At 34.7% G+C, this 18,798-nt stretch overlaps 1 protein-coding gene across 2 annotated transcripts in view; it reads left to right on the top strand.

The window, feature by feature from the left end:
• The window catches only part of LOC132755221 (carnosine synthase 1-like), a 48,197-nt gene that overhangs the window by 21,643 nt on the left and 7,756 nt on the right, over window positions 1-18,798 (top strand). Inside the window, exons 1-7 of one of the 2 annotated variants that reach the window (XM_060746037.1) lie at window positions 5,439-5,573; window positions 6,265-6,396; window positions 9,164-9,344; window positions 10,474-10,712; window positions 12,572-12,838; window positions 13,302-13,476; window positions 17,525-17,625. In XM_060746037.1, the coding sequence (XP_060602020.1) occupies window positions 5,454-5,573; window positions 6,265-6,396; window positions 9,164-9,344; window positions 10,474-10,712; window positions 12,572-12,838; window positions 13,302-13,476; window positions 17,525-17,625 (1,215 nt within the window). In that variant the 5' untranslated portion in view covers window positions 5,439-5,453. Of the gene's footprint in view, window positions 1-5,438; window positions 5,574-6,264; window positions 6,397-9,163; window positions 9,345-10,473; window positions 10,713-12,571; window positions 12,839-13,301; window positions 13,477-17,524; window positions 17,626-18,798 lie in introns of those variants that run through there. The other variant, XM_060746039.1, reaches the window with a different exon arrangement.

Below are 18,798 nucleotides of genomic sequence, written 5' to 3'. Positions count from 1 at the left end.
ATCTCCAACTTTATAATGTTCAGTAAGATTCAGTAAGTACCAAAAGAATGATAGTTCGGGCATGATTCATTACCTTATAAAATATCTCAAACTATAGAAATGAAGTTTGGACATTACATAGGGAAATCTGTTCACAACTTCCTATGAAAGTTATTAATTTTGTTAACCCTTACCTCATGAGCATATTGTGAAAACTGGCCGTTTTCATTGAAAAGCCTCCTGTTACAAGTTCAAACTGCTATGAAACTATGAAAAACTCACCAATACTGTTGCAACTTGGCACAAATGTTGACTGGACCATAGCCTCTGTAATAGCTTGCTCAATCTTAAATTTAATGTTACCATGGCAACGGGGGGCGTCTCAAAATTGCCAAAAATCACTATTTTGCATTGTTTTAATCCCCATTATTTCAAAGTGCTGCAACTTCTCAATATATTGAGATGGAGTAAAAGGCTTTTCCGTGTTGGTTACATGTTACCTTACGATCGACCTGAGGCCATTTTAGCCTGTCAAATGTTCAAAATTTTCTTGGCGATGAGGGGGGCTTCCGCCTCTCTTCAAACACCCGAAACAGAAGGAGGCACATCCCCCTTCTAGCAACCCCCTGATGAACCTTTTTGATTGGGGGTGGCGCCGAAAAAGTGATCACTTTTTTATCAACATTTTTTATACGAAAAAAAGTGTTTGGGACCTATATAGGGTATTTCCTCACTGTTTTTTAGACCTCTAAAAGGGGGGGGGTCGAAAAGCCGTCAATACACGTAAGGGTTAACAAAACCTCTAAAACCTTGGAATTACCCAAAATCTAGTTTTTCCATGTTAACACGTGGCCTTTAACCTAATTTTGGTGAACAATTGTTGTTTTGTAGCTTTTACATTTTTATTAATAAACCCTTTACCTCATGAGCATATTGTGAAAAATGGCCGTTTTCATTGAAAAGCCTCCTGTTACAAGTCCAAACTGTTATGAAACTATGATAAACACTTCAATACTGATGAAACTTGGCACAAATGTTGACTGGACCATAGCCTTTGTAACAGCATGCTCAATCTAATATTTCATGTTACTATGGCAACGGGTGGACGTCTCAAAATTGCAAAAATCACTATTTTGCATTGTTTGTTTTTTTCATCAAAACTGATTTCAAAGTGCTGCAACTTCCCAATGGATTAAGATGGAGTAAAGGGCTTTTCAGCGTTGGTTACACGTTACCTTTTGATGGACCTGAGGCCATTTAAGCCTGTCACATGTCCAAAAACATTCTTGGCGATGAGGGGGCTTCCGCCCCCTTCAAACCCCCAAAACAGAAAGGGGCACATCCCCCTTCTAGCAACCCCCTGATGTACCTTTTCTCAAACATAAAAACAGTGTTTGGGCCCTAAATAGGGTATTTCTTCACTGTTTGAGGCCTCAAAAGGGGGCTCGAAAAGTCGTCAAAACTCGTCTATATGAGGTGAAGGGTTTGAACATAAATTATGGCCAACGATTTTTACATAGACAAGTTAGTATTTCTGCCCCACTTGCCAAAATAGGATCTTCGGTGAATCCTTTTGCAGTATTATATTTGAATAAAAATAAGAATAAGTTTGCAACAAGAAATTCTTGAAGTACTGTAAACAAAATGTGCTTGAACAAGATATTTTTGTGTAGAATCTACTGAAATTTTATTTGGAACATGCAAATTAAAACATTCACCCAATATTGACAGAAATATACTTTGTCTTGTTTTAGTAAACTTCAAAACTCAAAGATTTGAATACATGAGTATAAAATCCGACCAGAATTGTCAGTTTTCAAATCGCTAAATAGGTACATGACCAGTTTATATCTTCAATATCTTCGTCAAATCAGAAGCCCAAAACCGACCATAAACATTGCCTTGAGGAATGGGCATTATAATAAATTAAAAAATATATATACAAACCCACTTACCTGTAGAAAATGCGTGCCTGTGTTGTAAATATTCATGACTCGGTAGCAATTTCAAGTTTGCAACGATTTTTCTCGCTTGAACCAAGTGTGCAACCTTTGGTGGCTGATTTACGCCATGTCGTTTTTTCACTTTGTCGTCCCTTTGCGTTTTCGCTTTTTCTGATTTTCGAGGCAAAAAAGCGAAAATACGACAGAAGGAGGGCGGAAATACGACACATAAAATATGTCGTCTATTTGCATTCCATCTGTCGTATTTTCGCTTTTTCGCGTTCAAAATACAAAAATGCGAAAACACATAGTATATGCCAGCGGGGTCAGATGCAGTTAAACACTAATTCTAACACGACCCGCATTTTTCCCTATTGAACATAGAAGAACCGAAAGTGTGTGTTATTATGCTATAAAGTCACTGTTTGACTTCTATATTTAGACATGGGACGTAATCATTATACACGTGACGTATACGTAACCACAAAAAAATGTGACGCGCTGAAAATAAGTACCGAAACAAATCAGGCGCAATTATGCTTAATATCAGGTACGGCAGCATTTATTTGTTGATGTGTTAGAATCGAAATAATATATCCAAATCGGTGATTTTATCGCTTGATAACATCACTGTTTGTCGTTCAGATGCGCATCATTATATCACTCGGGCTACGCCCTCGTGATATAATTCATCGCATCCGAACTCCAAACAGTGATGTTATTGAGCGATAAAATCACTGTTTGGGATACATTATTTCTTAAGTAAGTTAGTTTTTTATTAAGTGAACATTTTAACAATTGAGAACCCACGGGCAAGCCCACGGTCGCCCCCTACCGGTTGCTTCCTTTTTGGTTTCTTAATTGTTAAAATTTCATTTAATAAACACTATTCTAACACGACCCGCATTTTCCCCATTGAACATCGAAGAACCAAAGTGTGTGTTAATATTATGCAATAAAATCACAGTTTGACGTTTTATATTTAGACATGTGACGTAATCATATACACGTGACGTAACCACTAAAACTGTGACGCTATGAAAATAAGTACGGAAACAAATCAGGCGCAATATAGATTAATATCAGGTACGCAGCATTTATTTGTTGATGTCGTGTTAGAATCGAACTAATATATCCAAAGCTTGATAAAATCACTGTTGGTCGTTCGGATGCGCATCATTATTTCACTCCGGCTACGCCCTCGTGAAATAATTCCTCTCATCTGAACTCCAAACAGCGATAAAATCACTGTTTTGGATAGATTATTTCTTAAACATATACCTAGTTGATGATGTGCTAATAATGTTATTTTGAACATTCTTGCTGGTTTGTGTGCTGCCAACTGTTACGTCACAACATGCATTTTAGCAGCATTAAAATAGAAGTGGCATTCTCATAGGTAAATATATATATCAGGTATAATTAACATCAGTTTTACAACACAATACATGGTCAGACTACATATTAATTTCACATCGACTTTCATTATAAGAAATGACCCCTAAAACAGACCTTAGAATTGAGTTTTCATCTGTGATTTTTCTGGGAGAAAACCAAAATTTTCGCAAAATGACTTCAATGAGGATTTCCCAACCATCACAGGACGGACATAATTATAATTTTTTAAACGTAAATATCCGAGTAAAAAAACTATTCGACAGACTTAAGAAATATTTCTTTTTTTTTTAGAAAAGAATGTAATGTTTGTTTCTAAAGTAGTTTTGTACCTATACACATTACATTTTCATCCAATCACCTGATGCCCAATTGAATCTTTCAATTTTTCCTGCACTTTAATTAGCCAATAGATGGCCATGTAACAATACTATAGTCTGACCATCTATATTTAAATCAAAGCTCTTCCGCAGACAATTTTATTTATTTATACGTCCATTTAATTGGATTGATATAATATAAATCGTAATATTTCACACATATATCTAGACTAGCTTTGAAAAAAAAATGATTTAAATGAGGAATGCTAGTTGTATTAATTAAAAAAACCAACAAAACGTTCTTGATAATTTTAAAACATCTGACAGTTGTCAGAAAGTGTGATTGTTTTACACCACACCGACTTTCGTGCATTATTTCAGGCAAGAATGACAATTGTAATGGTTAGAAAGTTTAAAATGATAAGTCATTTTACATTATATATAATTTATTATCAATAAGCATAATAGATAAATTTTCGACAAGAACTTTTAAAAGTTAATCTGAAAGGTGTGCGCATTTAAAACAATATTGAATCAGGAATTAAAAATCATAAAATGTGATAAAAAAAAGTAATAAATCTAATCTTTCTACCCAAAGACCATCCTTTTTTTTAAGTCAAACTATACTTTTCCTTTAAATTAAATTTTTTGTTAATTGTCAAAATTATTTATTTTTAAATTATGCCATAAAGTCGAACGTAAGACCTATGAAAGGAGATGGCTTGGCAATTGTATTTTTATGTCCCCGAAGGGTGGCATATTAAAATAAAACCGTCCGTCTGTCTGACTGACTGTCAGTCCGTCAGGCTTATACATATAGACAGTGGTGGTCGTGTCCGCTCTGAAACTTAAGTATGCATGAAAGGATTTTAGTTTTTTTTCATATATGAAATATACATAAATGTTTGGTGTGTCGCGAATAAGACTCGGGTTCCTACGACTAAGGTCAAGGTCACTGTGGGGGTTAAATTTTTGTCATTTTATGTTATATAAATATAGATGGTGGTGGTTGTGTCCGCTCAGAAACTTTAGTATGCATGAAAAGATTTTAATTTTTCTTTCACATATGAAATAAATATAGATGTATGGTGTCTCGCAAACAAGACCTTGGTTTCTTTGACTAAGGTCAAGGTCACTGTGGGGGTTCAAACTTGTCATTTTTTATGTTATATAAATATAGATGGTGGTGGTTGTGTCCGCTCAGAAACTTTTGTATGCATGAAAAGATTTTAATTTTTCTTTCACATATGAAATAACCATAGATGTATGGTGTGTCGCAAACAAGACCTTTGTTTCTTTGACTAAGGTCGAGGTCACTCTGGGGGTTCAAACTTTGTCATTATAAATTTTAATGTTATATAAATGTAGGAGGTGGTGGTAATGTCCGCTCTAAAACTTAGGTATGCATGAAAGGATTTTAATTTTTCTTTCACACGTGAATTAACCATAGATATATGGTGTGTCGTGAACAAAACTCGATGTTTCTACGACTAAGGTCAAGGTCACTGCGGGGTTTAAACTTTGTCAATTTTGATGATAATATACATATAGGCAGAGATGGTCGTGTCTGCTCTGAAACTTATATGCATGAAAGGATTATATTTTTTATTTCACATATGAAATCATCATAAATGTATGATGAGTTGCTCTTAAGACCCGTGTTCCTATGCCTTAGTTCAAGGCAAGGTCACTGCTGGGGTTTAAACTTGTTCGATATTTATATTATATACATATAAATGGTGGTTGTTGTGTCCGCTCTGTCACTTCCATATACATGAAAGTTTTTTTATTGATTGATTTATTTTTTTTTAGTGAAATGGTATCAAACTTCATTGGACACAATACGTGTTTGTACTTTGATAAACACACAGACACGCACGCACGCACACGATCCAAATATGAACGTGAAAAGTATTATAACAACTTAACGAAGAAGGTTTAGAGATTTGGGGATTCTTGCTTCCTCTATTTTAGAAAACATCCACACTTTTACTTAAAATGAATGAAAAAAACTGCTGTTTTAACACTTGCATAATTCTTAAACAAATTATTTAATTTAACGCTTTTCTGTTTCGGTTATAGTATTACTATGTTGTAAAAATTTAAAACTCGTATATTATAAATTTTATTTTGCAATAATTATGTTGATTCAAATGTACCCGTAAAATAAGGTTTTCTGTACCTACAATTAAAAGGATTTAAAGCATTTATATCATATGCAATATTACATTTACAAGTATTCTACGATTATATGTAGATGACGTATTGTACAGTATACATATATAGTATATAGAATACCATTCCATGCTATATTTTTTCAACATAATACAACGTGGTTAGCCTGGGATTCAGGCGTTGATATTTTTTGCTTATTCATAACATACGCTCTATGTGTTTTGATTTGCCGAAAAGAAGCACATAAAAAATCGACAGACTGAAACCAAGGCTATAACGTGGTGAACATTAACTTTTGCTCATTTAGTAGGATATCTCGGATTTTGTGACTCGTTTAGCAAAAGCAATATAAAGGTATTTGGTACTATACCTTACATGATACTTTCAACAACATATGTAACATCTTAAAACAGGCATGAGTATCTCTATTTATTTTTATTTTTATACATTAGGAAGGTTCCTGTACTGACATGGCTAACGAGGGTCTTGCTAAAATATGCGACGGGTATTCAAAAGCGCATGGTTCGTACATAACTTGGGATACAGATGTGAATTTAGATCCGCCGAAATCTTGGGGAAAACCGGTAAGAATATGTTGTTTGAATTAATTGCTCTTTCGTAAATAGAAATGAGAATGTTCATACATGTATATAAAATAATACTGTAAAGTAAATTGGTCTAAAATGTAAGGCATAGCATTAGTGCCAAGTGTGAGTTTTTTTTATTAACTTGAAATTTTACTTACTTACTCGAAATTTCGATATACTAACTCGAAATTTCGAGTGACTTATCTCGCAATTTCGATTTAGTAACTCAAAATTTCGACATAGTATTTTGAAATTTGGACTTATTAAATCGAAATTTTGACCTCTGTCAATGTGCAACTACACATGAAAAAAAGTATCTTGACTACAATCCTTGCTTTCACCGGCAACGAATGTAAGTCGTGCAATGTAAGCCGAAATTTCGAGTTAGTAAGTCAAAATTTCGAGTTAGTAAGTCGAAATTTCGAGTTAGTAAGTCGAAATTTCGGGTAAGTAAGTCGAAATTTCGAGTAAATTAACTCGAAATTTCGAGTGAGTCGATATTTCGAGTTAGTAACTCGAAATTTTGAGATAAGTAAGTCGAAATTTCGAGTTAGAAACTCGAAATTTCGAGTTACTAAAATACTTACACCTGGCACTTATGCTCGTCCGTAAAGATGGAAAGTCTGTAATACGATTAAATAATTACGTTGAAAGTATTTAGTATCAAACATAATAACAAACCACGAAAGAATTATATATGGAAGTTGTTGGCAAGTGTGAGATACATGATCCGAGCTTACATAATTGAGCCGCGTCACGACAAAACCAACATAATGGGTTTGCGACAAGCATGGATCAAGACCAGCCTGCGCATCCGCGCAGTCTGATCAGGATCCATGCTGTTCGCTTAAAGACCCTATAACAAGTAGAGTAACTGATAGCGAACAGCATGGATCCTGATCAGACTGCGCGGATGCATGCTGGTCGCAGGTCGCACGCACTATGTTGGTTTTGTCGTGACGCGGCTCATATATTTATATAGCAGATAATAAAAGGTTTCCAGAACAAAATATTATTATTCATTTATCATATAAAGTCGGCCATTTTTAGAAGTATATCAACAGTTGTTTTGTTAGCTCACCTGTCACAATGTGACAGGGTGAGCTTTTGTGATCGCTTTTCGTCTGGCGTCCGTCCGTCGTCCGTCCGTCCGTAATCTTTTACTTTAAATGACATCTTCTCATAAACCACAAAGCCAATTTCATCCAAAGTTCATAGGAATGTTCCTTTGGTGGTCACCTTTAAAAATTGTTCAAAGAATTTAATTACATGCAGAACTCTGGTTGCCATGGCAACCGAAAGAAAAAAACTTTAAATATCTTCTTTTAAAAAACCCAAAGAGCTAGAGCTTAGATATTTGGCATGAAGCATTTTCTAGTGAGTGTCTACCAAGTTTGTTCAAATAAAAGCCCTGGGGTCAAAATTGGCCCCGCCCCAGGGGGTCATTGATTTTCCCTATATGCATATAGTAAAAACTTAAAAAATCTTCTTTTAAAGAACCCAAAGAGCTAGAGCTAAGATATTTTGCATGAAACATATTCTAATGAGTGACTACCAAGTTTGTTAAATAAAAGCCCTGGGGTCAAAATGGGCCCCGCCCCGGGGGGTCATTGATTTTCCCTATATGCATATAGTAAAAACTTAAAAAATCTTCTTTTAAAGAACTCAAAGAGCTAGAGATAAGATATTTAGCATGAAACATGTCCTAATGAGTGTCTACCAAGTTTGTTCAAATAAATGCCCTGGGGTCAAAATTGGCTCCGCCCCGGGGGTCATTGATTTTCCTTATATGTGTATAGCAAAAACTTCAAAAATCTTCTATGAAAAAACCCAAATAGCTAGAGTTTAGATAAAAAGCATGTAACATCTTCTAGTGAGTGTCTACAAAGTGTGTTCAAATAAAAGCCCTAGGGTCAAAATTGGCCCCGCCCCTGTGTCATTGATTTTCCTTATATGTGTATAGTAAGAACATAAAAAATCTTCTTTTAAAAAACCCAATGAGCTAGAGCTTAGATATTTAGCATGAAACATCTTCTTATGGGTGTCTACCAAGTTAGTTCAAATAAAAGCCCTTGGGTTAAAATTGGCCCGCCGGAGGGGGGGCAGGTCATTGTTTTTCATTATATGTGTGTAGTAAAAACTAAACATCATGAAACATCTTCTAATGGGTGTCTTCAAAGTTTGTTCAAATAAAAGCCCTGGGGTTTAAACTGGCCCCGCTCCGGGGGCCTCTTTACTGGTGAGCGACCTCAGGGCCATCATGGCCCTCTTGTTTTTTTTTTTTGTTTTTTTTTTGTTTTTGTTTTTTTCAAACAACTTTTTAAAGATGCATTTCTATTGATTTTATCAATATTTGAAAAAATTAAAGAACATGTGCCCAGTGTTGACCAATTCACTTTAAGGTAGTCTTACTGTAATGCTTTCCCGCCGAAAGAAAAAGTCTTAAATCGGACAATATCGTAGCAAATCGGTTATTTCCGGAATGTTATTTTTCATAATCTTGGTACAATCACTCTTCCTTTATCGCTATCACTATGTACAAAATTCCGGTTATAAACGAATACCGAAGATTGTGAAAAATAAAGGTCCGGAAATGACCGATTTTTTACGATGTTGGCCGATGTTAGAATTTTTTTTGGCGAGAGTGCATTACAGTAAGACTACCTTAAAGTCCATATTGCGCTAGCGTTCGATATTATGACGTAATGTACTCGAACACGAATTTTGTGTCGTTAGAAAGCCATTTCTTGCCTATAATTGCCAGGCACCGGAAGAGGACAGTTATCTACTGGACTACTACAACTCCTTACAGTACACGTTGTATGAAACAGCACATCCGGAAACTGTCGACCGAACATCTGTGCCGAGAGGTCACTCGAACAAAGAACAAGTGAATGTTGTTCTACTGTCGTCCCCTGTTGAATGTATTGGCGTTCTTTTGGAAGGTAATGTAGTTGCAGAATAGTGATCCTATTAGCAGCATTAAGGGTCACTTTAGGGCCACTCAGTGCGCATGCGCAAGATTATCCCCAATGATGCGCCTGTATGATAATTAAAGATCTGTTTACTCAATATTTTATTGTTTTATATTATAAATACGGTGCTCAAATGGAGATTTATCAATATTGTATGTTCCAAAAGACATTTATTTGTTAAGATATTACCGAATTAACATTACATGTAAATAAAGGGAGGTAATTAAAATTTATTTTCTATAAAGTCTAAGCCAAATTTTACAATAAGAAATGAATGCATATATTTTAATGATTATATATAATCCGTTCAAATATTTGCAGTACATCTTTAATTAACATATTCTTGGATGTTTGAAAATGTTTTATAAAAATGATTATATACATATATAAGATTTCACTTATGGGTTGTTACGTCCTTAATTACAACATACAGGAACTTTAAAGGGACTCCACTAAGTTTCTTTGGTATTACGGGACTGGAAATAATTGTTCGAGTTTGATGCTTGTTCTAGCTTATAGAGTATGTCCAAACTTTGAGGTCATTCACTCACCCCGTTTTGTCCAGAACATTTATTCTAATTGTGAAAAAATATCCATAAGTGAAAAACGTTGCAACGATGTTCAAGTAAAACATGTCAAATGAGTGAAATAAAGAAATGAACATACATTGTTGAGAACAATACTTATTAAATATTTCATACACGGTTGAAAAACCTATACCAGACTTGGCAAGCATCCGTCCAATATAGATTTGACAGCTTTGTTATCATCCACTATAAATCTGTACTGAACTAAAAAAAATGTATGAAAACCTTATCACCAACCACATACTGCACAATATTTGACATTTAATCCATTCATAGTCAATGTTTTGTTCTAACTTTCACTTTTTTTGCAAAAAGGGCGGTCGTTCTACTCGGGTGCCCGCTAGTGCCCGATATAATAATCGAAGGTTATTTTGTGTGTTATTCTTCCACCAATGAATGAAGTAAGAAAGCCCTATATTTCATTTATAGTATATGTGCGACTTACCACCAATAAAACACACAGATAAACAAACAAGCAATGAAGATAAATGTATATAATCTCATTATTAAAGGTGGGAAACAAGTACCAGACGGTTTTCACTTGGTCATGTCACCCTCGTGGTTGTCCAAGGTTCAGTCAGCAGACGATCCAGCTTTGAGTTCACTGATGATGCACAAGTCAATATCATTTCACGAGAATGGTGCATCGTATATTGACGAGTACGATCCTCCGAGAAAAGTGACCTACTTCGTGAACTATTTTACGGATACAATTACAAGTGGCCACCGCAGTGATGGTGTCGACATAGAGGTATAAAAGGGGAGTGATGGCCTAGTTGTTAAGGTGTCCCCTCTCAAACCAGGGATCATAGGATCGAGCCCTACTCGGGTCACGATCATGATTCCTCATATGCCACTGGTACTGGTTAGTTCCAGGAAGCGGACTCGAAGGTGATTAATATACAGGTGCCGCATATTTCCGTGGCACGTAACTTTTAACACAGACAACAAAAGTATGAAGAATAAATTCTTGAAAATATGTTGAATAATGTAGGAAAAGCATGTCAGTTATATCATAGCGTATTCCTTTTAATGTTTGCAAGTAAGCAATTATGTACACAGCATGACAACATGGCAATTAATACCCATCTGCTGCCTAGTGAGTAAAGTTGTCTTCTCATATTTCCAAGGCAATAACATTTAAACAGTTCCAAAATCAAAACCAAAAGTCATCTTTATTTCTTAAGACATCTATATTACCTAGCCTTGTCTGAAAGTGGGGATTATCTCTATAGCATTTATCAAATCTTACAATGGTTGTATAACAAAGACAATTGATTTAAAAGGTATAAAAACTGAAAGTCAAATGATGAAATAATTCACTTTGCTGTTAATCTGAATAATATAATAAGTTTTCTCAGTTGAATATGTAACATTTCAATAAAAATACAATAAGAAAGTAAAATAAAATTCCTGACAGGTGCATGAAGTCTGTGAGGCACTTGAGACTGTTTATGCATAATGCCTTGGAAATATGGGTACCACGGAAATATGAGGGACCAGTATATAAGTTGCAAGAACTTGTTCCGCAAACGAGTTTAAATAAAATATAATTAAACTAAACTACATGTATTAAGTTCTCCTGCAATATTAAGTTCCACGCCCTAATATGTGACAAAACGTACGGCTGTTTACGTATTCGAGTGTATTTATTTCACGCAATATATATGTACCAAATTACTAAAATGAGAGTTTCTCAAGATTATATGACCGCCTCCTTAGTCGAGGGGTTAGAGTCGATGTCTTCTAATCCAGTTACCTCTCTGGCGTGGATTCGATCCCCCGGAGATGCTTTGGTAGTTTAGCGCGGAGGTAGGTAGTCTAGTACTGGTGTAACTCTCCAGGAACGATGGTTAGGAAACTGCCCGCCAATACGGCTGAAAAACTGTTGGGAATAGGAGTAAAATGAAACAAACAAATTAACAAACAAACTCAAGATTATATGCTTGAATCATAAACAAACAGGGCTTTTTATTTGGTTTTAAAACTTAAAGGCACATTATGATTCGGATCCTATTTTTAATTCTTAAGAAATGTCAAACATTTGTTTTATAATGTTATAATAATGGATTTAGAGCATATTACATGTTTAACAAATGAAGAAATTTATGCTGAATGTGCAGTAATGTGTCATAAAGGTAGCAAAATTTTAAATGTAAGGCATCCATTCAAAATACACATTTACTATGTTTATAACCATTGTCAACAGAGCAAAAGAAAAAAGATAATTCATCTATGTAGAAAATGAGTATTTGTTTGGATACTTTAACAATATACCGAAATTAAAGAAATAAATTGAGAAATAAAAATGATAGCATTTCTGAGGCATAATGTGCCTTTAAAATAACAAGTGAGCCGTGTCACGACAAAACCAACATAATGGGTTTGCAACCAGCATGGATCCAGACCAGCCTGTGCATCCGCGTAGTCTGATCAGGATCCATGCTGTTCGCTATCAGTTTCTCTTCTTGTAATAGGGTTTTAAGCGAACAGCATGGATCCTGATCAGACTGCGCAAATGCGCAGGCTGGTCTGGATCCATGCTGGTCGCAAACCCACTATATTGGTTTTGTCCTGACGCGGCTCATTAATTCATGTTTTATATTTAAGAAAAACCTTGACTCTCCCATGAGCAGTTCAATAAAACTTTGCGAACTTGTTGACGACAAAGTATGGACGCGTGACGTCATGGCGGATGTTGGCATGGAAATACCGGAAACACTTGCAATTCGAAGAGAACCGATTAGGAAACTATCGTCTGCAACAAAGAAAATGGCAGTTTTGAGTTTTGATTGTTATAATTGTCTAGACATTAAAGACGTCGGCAATGAAATATCTGCGTTTGCAAAGCGTCTCCAAAGTTTAAATATCAAAACGGTAATACACATATTTTTCTTTAACACTCTTAAACAGAAATGTAGTATTTCCATTCTTTATAAGAAATTTTAATAAAACATGTATTTTATAACAAATGTTTCCTTATAGGTTTAGATACCAAAACGGTAATACAAATAGTTTTAACAGATATATAAGAAATTTTAATCAAATATATATTTATAACAAATGTTCCTTCATAAGTTCAAGGGTTTTTGTTTAATCATAGCTTTCGAGTTAAATTAAAAAAATTAAATTAAATTTACTCAAGTGCCTGAATGTTCTATCTCATAAAAATGGAAATATAGTAAAAGATGAAAATTGCCATATCATTACATATTGCTGTCGGTGTCAAATTATACTCGCCCATAAATAAAAATAAATAAGCGTGAAAGATGTTTTGTTTGTTAAACTAATATTTGACACACAAATTTTAAAAGTAGAAGATAAATTATACACATTGCAGATTGTAGTCAAGCCATCAGGACCAAAGTACCTCGGGAGCGTAGGAATATCCTTTCACAGTGCGTCAAATGTGACGTCAATCATTGAAGCCGCAGACGATCTGTTACAGGAAATAGATGAAGGAAGTTCCGTGCTTATAGAGGAGTTCATAGAACCAATCTCACCTCGAAATACAGGCAAGTTTATAAAGTGTTTTTTCTTGAAAAATATTCCATCACTCATAATGAAAAAGAAAAAAAATATTATTTGGATTTTTAGTTTTTCTTTATCCTGCTACTGTCTATATTATAAGCTAGATAAAGCCTTGCCGAATAAACCTATCTACCTCCAGATAATCCGGTTCGCTGGGAAAGTGAATGGCTCGCTACAGTAAAGCTCGCCAAGATACACTTTCTCGCTCACCGGATAAACCTTCTCCATCCCGACATCAACCATGTATTCTTTATTTTTCTTTACACTATAGCAATTCTCTCGTATGCTATTTATACATATCTTGATATACCAACATATAAAAGAACATGTTAGGGACAGTCTCTATCATTCAATCATACAATCAGAGTTAAAATTTAAATTCAAAATTTTCTGTATAATAATATAGCATTTGACAGTATTTGTTTTAGATAATTGATTTAGAGTCTATTGTTATGTACAGATATGGTTACTTAGAATGGATAATATGTGTTTTTTATATGTAAAATTTATTTTGACAAGGTAAGGAAATCCTTTATAAGAATGGATTTTTGAAATTCCTTTAGTATTATACTATCTTACTTGTTTTACTGTAGTCATTTTAAAAATAGAATCCGGCGTGGCATTTATGATACCTTTAAGGTCCATGCAAGATGGCATGCGTCTACCATTAAATAGTAAAAAAATAAATAGTCAACTGCAAATTATATAATTCCCTTTAATATACCAATGTTTCAGCTTAACGGCTTTCTTCAGGGTACATACATAATAAACAAAAATCAGGAAATAAGCCGCCGCATGAGAAAACCAACAAAGTGCAGACTATGACGTCACCGAGAAAACGTTATTTGAATCTTACGTCAAAATATGCTGCTTTTTATCAATTTACCGCGTACACAATTTCTACTTACCACTGCCAGTGCCCGTCGTCACTATATCTATGGCGCTTTGAGACAGAAGTCCCTGAAAAAGATCAAACCATTTTATTAAATTTATTCAAATTACATGCAGCTCTATTTAAATTTACGAGCTGAAACGTCATGCCCGCCCGCTCTCGTCTAAGCAGTAAAGTGTGGCTCTATCATGCGTTCGTTTGTATGCGATAACTTAACTTATTTTTTAGAATAAATATTGATTTTAGTAGACAAGTAACCCATATTGGGGATATTATGCAAGCAATAAAACCAGCAAAATATGAACATATACAGAAAGAAAGAAAGCAAAAAAGTTTCGTATTTAAAAAACGCATGACTTACTTCACTTTAATTTAGTGCTTTTATACATTTAGCTGGAGATGAAAGTTTTCATGCATAAATAAAGCTTTAACTTAAATTTCATAAATTTTAATGTATACGCCTCTTATCTTTTACATCGCACAGTTTGCAAATAATTTACTCTTAAACTGTTAGATTTTCGTATTGATTATATCAGAATGATTTCAAAATGGTTTACCAAAATGCTTTCAACATAAATTGTTGTTGCGTTTTTTCACCAACTACTGACTGATTTGTTTTTGTCCAGCCAGCTATAAGCACGTAAACAACCAGAACATGTAAAAAGTAAAGAAGATAAATAAATACATAGCTACAGCAATAAAGCTGGAACACGCTATACCCGGCTTACATAGATACATTTGGTCATTGCCACTCGCAAAACCTCAAAGAGCATTTTAACTTATAAATGATTTTTAGATGAGAGAAGAAAACCATGCATATGAAGTCCATCACCACAAAAAAACAACGTGCCTGAAATAATGCACGGAAGGGCACCTGAGGTCTTCCTCCACCAGTAAAGCTGGAACGTCGCGATATGACCTATACTGTGTCGATGTGACGTAAAACCCAAAACAAAACAAAAACAAAAAAACAATGCTCGTGATAATACAAATCTTCATTGTTTAATTTTCATTGAGCAATTTTATACAACATTTTTAATAAATAAACGTATGCAAATTGTATACAAATTATTATAAATGTACTATTTTGCAATGTCTGCAGCACTTTGTTTGATCTTTTTGCCATTTCATTTACCTTATTTTGACGTTTTAGCATAACGTTCTACTTATAATATCATGACGTCAAAAATGCGTTTTTCTGGCTATATACCTGTCGATTTAGAACTAATATTTTAAAAGCTTCTAAATACCAAAAGGATGTAAAAATTGTACATTAGTAAGTGAGAATTATTGTATTTCATTTCCATGAAATTGTAAAAAGTAAAAATGTGAAATTTTGCACTATGTTGATTTTCTCATGGGGTGACCCAAATTATGTCAGCGGCACATGACGTCAATAGTGACGACGTCAACACGAGCAAAGATTTTGGCGTAATAATAGACAGGATCAATTTGGTGCATCATACTAGTGAAGAAAGCAGTTAAAGTGCAAATATTAACTAAAAAAACCAGTAAAACTGACTAAGATATATAAGATATATAAAATATTTTTAGTAATTGACAGATATTAAAACAAGACTTTGGAATTCATTCCATTTGGTGATAAGTATCTAAGTGATATATCCAGAAATTGTCTTACTCTATGCTTAAAGTTCAACTACGAGTTATGGAGAGAAGATTTATCTGTTTCAAACACTTGATGGCTTATGCCCATAATAGTTATACATGTGTTTTTACTAGAACGGCCGTTGGGTCTATTATTAGGAATCCTGAACGTGGTTTAGGTACGCTGTATATTATGCCCGTGTCTTCATACTTGTTTGTTTCGCATGTATATATGTTGTACTTCAAATTTGGAGGAATAAAAGAATCTATCTATTTTAAAAGAAGGTGTTACTTTATCAATAGGCATAAAACAGAAATGCTTGATAGTATGCACTTGGGGATTAAAATTTGTAATTGTTTCAGGATAATGGTTTATATAAAATTTATGACTATTCATATGATGTGAATATTGTTGACTAGTTTGTCCAACATTTTGTTTTGAACATGTTTTTATATATAATCAAGTATATTACGTCAGATTATCTACATGACATTTCATACCTTATATCATAACAAGATTTGTTGATGTAACTTTAATTAAATACCACACATTTAGGGAAAAACATAAGAGCTATGTTTTATTTTTATTGGAGAAGGAAAATCGTTGTCGCATTTCTGTATCATTTTGAATCAGTAATTGTTCGGCGCACTAATTTTTCTCTCAGGTATGACGAGGATTATTTTTTTCCCCAGCGGGCTACAGCCCGCAGGGAATTGGTATGCGGCATGGGCTGCAGCCTGCAGGGAATTGGTATGCGGCATGGGCTGCAGCCTGCAGGGAATTGGTATGCGGCATGGGCTGCAGCCTGCAGGGAATTGGTATGCGACATGGGCTGCAGCCCGCATGGAATTGGTATGAGGCATGGAGGAGAACGTGACCTGTTTCCGGTACATGGAGGAGCACGTGATCTGTAGACCGCACTTGATTGGTTAATCAACGTCGCATTTTTTTATATTTTTAAATCACAAAGGTATGGATGATGCAGACGGGTGCCCAACTAATCGACTCGTTCCGGTCTCCGGTCTTCGACGGTCTCCGGTCTCCAAAGGCTTCTTCTATTTTTTCCAAATAATTCTGAAAACAGTTAAACGAAATATCTTTAAATTATTAAAATATTCACCCGCAAGAAACCTTTTTAACTTGTTCTCATTTATAGCGAGCCAGGATGCATTGTGAATTTACCAGAGCACATTTCAGCCGAAGAGTCTACTAGCATTAGTTACGTTCACTTTCATTAACTGATAATTTCTGTACATGCCAAAGCAGAGGTACGGCGCTAATGACCGTAAAGAGGATTTCATGATCAATCACAACGAAAGTGAAATGTACCGTGCGGCAATCGAACCTTGGTCGCCCGAGTCACATTCCAACACCTTAACTATTGAGCTAACCGGACAGTTTAAAAGACTTGTATTTATCCTTTAAAACCTTCATGCTGTTGACAAGACTGAAAGAAAAAAATGTAAATGAAGGGAATGATTATTTATATTGTATAATAAGTTAATAACCAATAAATATCTTACTATTTGTTCAGGTACACATGGAGTACGACTTTGGTCTGCAAATGACGAATTAGGCTTCAGAGTACGTTCAACTATCTGCAGGGATCATGATGGCACCCCCGTTACAACGCTCGTAAGAACACATTAAAATGAAAATGATATCCGAAATATATTATGACTTAAAGCTCGTAAACGCTTGGGGTTTTAACATTTACTGTTAAATATCAACTGTTATAGACAGGGGGCGTCCGTGGCCGAGTGATAAAGTCGTTGACTTCAAACCACTTGCCCCTCACCGCTGTGGGTTCGAATCCCGACTGGGACTTTGGATTCTTTCATGTGAGGAAGCTATCCAGCTAGCTTACGGACCGTCGGTGGTTCTACTTAGGTGCCAGTTCGTGCCTGAAATAATGCACGGAAGGGCACCTGAGGTCTTCCTGGAACGTCGCCATATGACCAATACTACGTCGGTGTGACGTAAAACCAAAAAAAAAAAACAGATGTGAGGATCTCGGCAAATGTGGGCTTTTCTCAGCTAATCTGTATTTTATCGTTATAGCTTCGGGATGTACTACCCATCACAATAGATAAGTCAACATGTTTCGCTTATTTTCGAAGCTGTAACTGTAAAAGTTTGTTTGTACCTACGGGGAAAAAACCAAATATTCTTAATTCCAGAGTTAGTCTGTATATTCTTTTCTCTTTTAAAGTCATTTTCCCGTTATGCCAGAACTTAATTACACAAGTACATGTTCTTACGTATATGGTTAGTAATAACAATTGGATTTTTTTCTCTCTTTTTTTCGTGTGCTTTCTTTGTACTTAAAATTAAAAACTAAACTAAAAAATAAAAAACCAACATATAGTGCAAAAAATTTCTCATTTTCACTTTTTACAATTTTTGAAAATACATTAATACACAGTAGCTATGATACCATTTCCATCACTTTCCGCTATTTAAAAGTTTTTTAAATATAAGTAAATAAATAGTAACAGACTTAAGCGATTACTTTCTTCAGTTATATTTATAGAGGATATTGAATGAGTGTAGGTTTAATACTAAATTTATTGAACGAGTTTAATAAATTTAGTATTGAATCTACACGAATATAATATTCTATTTATCACATATATAAAATAAGAACGTTAAACTGTGAATAAGAGTCATTTTTATTTGACGCGCATATAGTGTAACGCTAACATTAGCGCGCTTTAACGTTATGTTTATAATGCAAATGATGTCACGTCATAGAGGATATTTGTTTGTTTTGCATGTAAGATTGAAATATAATTTCACTGAGTGAAC

The sequence above is a fragment of the Ruditapes philippinarum genome, unplaced genomic scaffold (genome assembly GCF_026571515.1).
Source record: "Ruditapes philippinarum isolate M1 unplaced genomic scaffold, ASM2657151v2 ctg3107_1_1_1_1, whole genome shotgun sequence".
In the NCBI taxonomy this organism is placed as follows: Eukaryota; Metazoa; Mollusca; class Bivalvia; order Venerida; family Veneridae; genus Ruditapes; species Ruditapes philippinarum.
Note: the sequence above shows the minus strand (reverse complement) of the source record. Positions and strands in the feature narration are given on the sequence as shown.